Source organism: Phacochoerus africanus, chromosome 8 (genome assembly GCF_016906955.1).
Source record: "Phacochoerus africanus isolate WHEZ1 chromosome 8, ROS_Pafr_v1, whole genome shotgun sequence".
Taxonomy (NCBI): Eukaryota; Metazoa; Chordata; class Mammalia; order Artiodactyla; family Suidae; genus Phacochoerus; species Phacochoerus africanus.
This window is the reverse complement of record NC_062551.1, coordinates 44,085,924-44,091,977: the sequence shown is the minus strand read 5'-3', so window position 1 is coordinate 44,091,977 and position 6,054 is coordinate 44,085,924. Positions and strand designations below refer to the sequence as shown.

Here is a 6,054-nt window from a genome sequence, read left to right as displayed (position 1 = left end):
TAAGTAGAAGATACAAAGGTAGTTTGTTCAAAAATCCTGTTTTTCATTATCTTCCTTATAAAAGAATTACCCAAGCCTTTGGCCAGGAGTTAGTAATCACCCTTGATCTGGGTTAGGAATTCACCCAAAGACAAAACCTCAACCTGTCTTTTATTTTATTTTTTAATTTTAATTTTTTTTTTTTTTGCTTTTTAGGTGCACACTCGTGGAATATGGAAGTGCCCAGGCTAGGGGTCAAATCACAGCCACAGCCACACCCACATCGGATCTGAGCCTCATCTGTGACCTACACAACAGCTCATGGCAACACCGGATCCTTAACACACTGGCATTAAACCTGCCCCCCCCACAGATCCTAGTCAGGTTTGTTAACCACTGAGCCATGATGGGAACTCCAGCATGCCTTTTAAAGACCATCCAGCAAACAAAAATGTACAACCCTCCAAAGTCCCAGTGGTGAGAAGTGTGGATGGAGAAAAGATCTTGCAGAGGCCACAGTGCCCTCCTGATTTGACCGTGCCCTGCCCCACCTCTCTCTTTGAAAGGGACCATCCTCCATTCTGGATCTGCTCACCAATTACAGTCAAGCCTCAATCAAGGCAACCACTGCTCCTACTGAGTACCCTGACTCCTGCAGAGAACCCCACCTCAGGACAAAGAAGCAGCTAAGCCTACGTCCTCCTTTATGGCATCTTTATTTTTCTACCTGGTTATGAACAGTGAACATGGGTCAGAAAATTCAGCTGCACCGAAACATTTCAGCCAACTTTAAAACAGAGGGGGCATGAACATGGAGAGGGCAGGGGTGGCAATTCCAGACCAGCTTCCCCCAAAGGTCTTATGGTCCAAACCCAAAACCAGAGGGCAGGACCATGCAGTGCAGACTCTGGGCAGAAGGGACAAGAAGGACCAGTCACAGCGGGGACTGCAGTGGGGCACAAGTTTATTGGCTTCTGGCCTCACGCTCCTGCTTGATGAAGTTGATGAGCCCATTGGTGGAAGAATCATGAGAAGTCACTGGGCTGCTGCCATCAAGCTCCGGTTCAATTTTCTTAGCCAGCTGCTTTCCCAGCTCCACTCTGCCAGGGAGAGGGGAATGGTATGAGCAAGCTTCTGGCACTGCTCGTCAAATCTACCCGCCAACGCGCAGGCCTTTCCCACCCTCCCTTTGAGTCAGCAACTCACCCCCACTGGTCAAAGCTGTTGATGTCCCAGATGACGCCCTGGACGAAGATCTTGTGCTCGTACATGGCTGCAGAGGCGGCAGAGGGCACAGGTTGGGGCTCTAGCAGTCCAGTCTGACTTCCCCCAAGCCGGGACCTTCCCCGCTCACTCACCAATCAAGGCTCCAAGGATGAACGGCGTGAGCTTGGTGAACACAATAGAGTTGGTGGGGCGATTTCCTTCAAAGACCTTCAGAAAACACCCAGGAATGTCCCCCAGTTAGTCGTGATCTCCAAATCCTCGGAAGGGAAGCACACCCTGCCCCAGAGGCCGGGGCAGGCAGGTCTGTGAGGACAGTCCCGCTTACCGTGTGGGACAAGCCACCCCCAGCCCCTGGCCTGGCGACATGACGTTATCCATCCAATGCCAGCGTGCGCCCCCAAAGCCCACTTGAAGAGAAGTGCTGACCTTGTGGGGCAGCAGTTTCTCAAAGTCCCCTGGACTCTTCCCAGCGGCCTGCAGCTCCTTCCGGGCCTCTTCCGTCGACTTCCCCTTCATTAGGGCCTCAGTCTGGGCCAAGAAGTTCGCCAGGAGGATCTGACAAGAGAGACATCAAGTACCATTTTTTTAAATTTTTAAAATGATTTTTTTTTTTTTCTTTTTAGGGCCGCCTCTGCAGCATATGGAAGTTCCCAGGCTAGGAGTTGAATTAGAGCTGCAGCTGCCGGCCTACACCACAGCCACAGCCACGCCAGATCCCAACTGCAAGTGTGACTACACCACAGCTCACGGCAACACTGGATCCTTAACCTACTGAGTGAGGCCAGGGATTGAAACCGCATCCTCATGGATGCTAGTCAGGTTCTTAACCCACTGAGCCACAATGGGAACTCCTCTAGTACGATTATTTTATTTATTTTTTATTATTGTTTTTTTGTGTGTTGTAGGGCCATACCTGCGGCATATGGAGGTTCCCAGGCTAGGGGTCCAATTGGAGCTGCATCTGCGATCTACACCACAGCTCACGGCAATGCCGGTTCTTTAACCCACTGAGCGAGGCCAGGGATCGAACCTGCAACCTCATGGTCCCTAATCGGATTCGTTTCCACTGTGCCACAACGGGAACTCCTGAATATATTTAAAAAAAATTTTTTGGCCATGCCCATGATATGAGGAAGTTCCTGGGTCAGGGACTGAACCTGCACCATGGCTGCAAACTGCACCACACCATTGACAATGCTGGGTCCTTAACCCATTGTACCACGAGGGAACGTCTCCAGTACCATTCAGAAGTACTATCTGAGCTTCAGGCAGAGGGACAAGATCATCTGCCACTACCCAGTCAGGGTTAGTCTCAGTCTGGGTCAGGCTGCTCACCCCTACTCCAGAGCTTATTTGGAGCGAGGGGTGGAATGGCAGAGCACATCTGATGACACCGGAGAGCAGGTAACAACCAGAACTACCCTTTAATGGAATTCCTGTCGTGGCGCAGCAGAAATGAATCCGACTAGGAACCACGAGGTTGCGGGTTTGATCCCTGGCCTCCCTCAGTGGGTTAGGGATCTGGCGTTGCTGTGAGCTGTGGTGTAGGTTGCACTCGTGGCTCGGATCAGGCCTGGCTGTGGTGGCATTGTAGGCCAGCAGCTGGTCAAGTTGGACCAGCCTAGGAACCTCCATATGCTGTGGGTGTGGCCCTAAAAAGGCAAAAAAAAAAGAACTACCCTTTAATGACTATGTACTGCTTGCCAAGGGCCCTGTTAAGAAATTTACCAAGAGCTATCTTTTCAGATCCTGAGGGGGAGAGGGCATCATCTCTCTTCTAGCTGAGCCTCAGTTTCCTCAGGTCGACAGCACCAAAACCTCTGTCCTTCTGGACAGAAGAATCAGAATTCAAACCTGGGACTCTGAGTCCAAAGCCCGTGCCCACAGTAACCCATACTACTCTGCACACCCGAGATAAGGCACGATCAGTCCTTTTTGAGGACTTTGTCAGGTCAGGAGTTGGGCGGGTTCCCCTTTGCTGCTGTGGTAGGCAAGATCTTGGCTCCAGGAGCTTCACCTCACCCCCTACCCCCCTGCTGTTAATGCTTGTGTATATTCCATGGCATGGCCAGGCGGATTGGATTGTGCAGAAGGTGCTAAGGTTACAGACCTTAAGATAGGAGTTATCCAGGCGGCCCATTGTAATCATATGGCCCTTAAAAGTAACAGAAGATAGGGAGTTCCCATCATGGTACAGTAGAAACAAATCTGACTAGAACCATGAGATTGCGGGTTCAATCCCTGGCCTCGCTCAGTGGGTTAAGGATATGGTGTTGCCGTGAGCTGTGGTGTTGCGGCTTGGATCTGGCATTGCTGTAGCTGTGATGTAGGCTGGCAGCTGTAGCTCCAATTGGACCCCTAGCCTGGGAACCTCCATGTGCTGCGGGTGTGGTCCTAAAAAGCAAAAAAAAAAAAAGTAACACAAGCAGAAGGCAAGCGAGTCAGCCAGAGAGATGCAACAGAAGAAGAGGCAGAGGAGAGGCAACCTGCCCTCATTGGTTCTGAGATTAACAGCCAAGGGGACCTCTAGAAGGTGAAAATGATCCCCAGCTGCCAGCAAAGAAACCAGACGTTGGTCCTGCAACCATATGGAACTGTATCCTGCCGACAATCTCAATGAACAAGGAAAAAGATTCCCTGCCCCCGTCCAGAGTCTCCAGAAAGGACACAGTTCTGGCGGTACCTCGACTTGAGCCTGTGAGAACCTGAGCAGAGACCCAGCAGAGCCTGCCGGACTTCAGACCCACAAAAACCAAGATAATAAATGGGTGTGGTTTTTAAGCCACCAAGCTTGTGGTGGCAGGGACAGAAAATTAGTATAACTGCTGATTAACATATGAATATTAAGAAGTCTGGGTGGAGTTCCCGTTGTGGCTCAGTGGTTAACGAATCTGACTAGGAACCATAAGGTTGCGGGTTTGATCCCTGGCCTTGCTCAGTGGATTAAGGATCTGGTGTTGCTGTGAGCTATGGTGTAGGTGGCAGACGTGGCTCGGATCTCGCGTTGCTGTGGCTGTGGTGTAGGCCAGTGGCTACAGCTCCGATTGGACCCCTAGCCTGGGAACCTCCATATGCCGCAGGTGCGGCCCTAAAAAGACAAAAGAGGAGTTCCCGTTGTGGCGCAGTGGTTAACGAATCCGACTAGGAACCATGAGGTTGCAGGTTCGGTCCCTGCCCTTGCTCAGTGGATTAAGGATCTGGTGTTGCTGTGAGCTGTGGTGGAGGTTGCAGACACGGCTCGGATCCCGAGTTGCTGTGGCTCTGGTGTAGGCCGGTGGCTAAAGCTCCGATTCGACCCCTAGCCTGGGAACCTCCATATGCCACGGGAGCGGCCCAAGAAATGGCAAGACAAAAAAAAAAAAGGTCTGGGTGTGATGTGACCCTAAGCCAACATGAAGACAGTCCGAATGACGGCTCTTACCTTGTGATGCAAACCCTTCCGTATTGGGTGCTGTGTCTGGACCGGGATGAGGAAGTCACAGGGTATCATCTTGGTACCTGTGAAGGGCACCGTGGTCACTCAGGCACCTACCTCCACCCACAGGAGCCACCCCTCTGGCCTACGGGAGAACGCTGACCTCATGGAGGAGTCTCTGCTGCCCAGCGGCACTCCTGCCCAGGCCAGATGGTCCCTACCTTGGTGGATGAGCTGGTAGAAGGCATGCTGGCCATTGGTCCCTGGCTCCCCCCACACAATGGGGCCCGTCTGGTGGTCCACACGGGTGCCGGACTTGGTGATGTACTTCCCGTTGGACTCCATGTCACCCTGGAACGGGGCCAGAAACCCAGCCCTCGATCTGCAAGTCTTGCTCCTTTGTGCCCCACGCCCCACACCTGTCTGGATGCACCGGGCTCATCTGCCCTGCCCTGCCCTGCCCCTGCGAGATGTCCACGGGCACCATCCTGGTATCCCCCTCACCTGTGAGCGCACAGCCCACAAGCTTGCTGGCGTAGGCTGCTCTGAAGGACCCATGAGCAGGAGAAGGTGGGTACGGAGGTCCAGGGAGAACCTCCCTCAGAGTAGAAATTGGTCACAAAATCTTCAGCTAACTTAAGGGAGAGGCAGGCCGGGGTCCAGAGGCTACAGCCTTTGAGGATCGTCACCTCAACTAGACTCTGGGCCTGGGGGGCCTTGGCCCCTCCTCCCACCCCAGGACCCACCTTCCAGTGTTGGTGAGTCTGCTGTTTCTACCCAAGGGCTGCAGAGCAGGGACAGGACTGTGCTCAACAAAAGCAGAGACAGACACGGATGGGCTGCCCACAGCTGAATCTGGCCCAGGAGAGGGGCTGCTCCAGCAGGGAGATGCCAGGGGCAGAGGGCTGTGAGGTCCAAAGACGCTCCACAGACGGGGTGCAAATCTGCTTTTCTGGAGGGACCCGTAGGGGTCCCAGGTCCCTACTGGGACACTCCAAGAAGGAAGTGGCCCAGCTGAGGCTCATGCCCTGAGCCAAGCCACGGCCTGACTGGTCAGGGCCCATGATAACTGGTCATGCCCTCCTCTGGGAGTCAAACTCGACTGACAAAGATCCTGGTTACAAAGATTCACCACGAGATGGGGAGCACAGGTGGGCTTTGGACATGGCCAGGGGTATTGGGAAAACGGCCCTTGGAGGAGCTCCAGAACCTGGGCCCCCTGACCCAGGGCCTGGCCTGGCCTGGCAGCTGATACCTGCTGGAAGTAGGCAGCAAAGCGGTGCAGGTACTGGTCATACGGCAGCATGGCGTGCGTCTCACACCCAAAGAAATTGATGTACCAGATACCCAGCAGAGCCAGCAGGACGGGGGCGTTCTTCTCCAGGGGTGTCGTGCGGAAGTGCTGGTCCTGAAATGAGAAGGGGGCCAGGGCC

The 6,054-nt window shown here is 53.5% G+C and overlaps 1 protein-coding gene across 1 annotated transcript in view; it reads right to left on the bottom strand.

Moving 5' to 3' along the window:
• Nucleotides 1–676: 676 nt before the first annotated feature.
• Nucleotides 677–6,054, bottom strand: part of GPI (glucose-6-phosphate isomerase) — a 30,126-nt gene continuing 24,748 nt past the window's right edge. The window contains exons 12-18 of the mRNA XM_047793786.1: nt 5,877–6,029; nt 4,843–4,972; nt 4,628–4,704; nt 1,633–1,761; nt 1,338–1,413; nt 1,186–1,252; nt 677–1,079 (exon numbers count right to left, since the gene is read on the bottom strand). Coding sequence (XP_047649742.1) covers nt 944–1,079; nt 1,186–1,252; nt 1,338–1,413; nt 1,633–1,761; nt 4,628–4,704; nt 4,843–4,972; nt 5,877–6,029 — 768 coding nt within the window. The 3' untranslated portion in view covers nt 677–943. The remainder of the gene's footprint in view (nt 1,080–1,185; nt 1,253–1,337; nt 1,414–1,632; nt 1,762–4,627; nt 4,705–4,842; nt 4,973–5,876; nt 6,030–6,054) is intronic.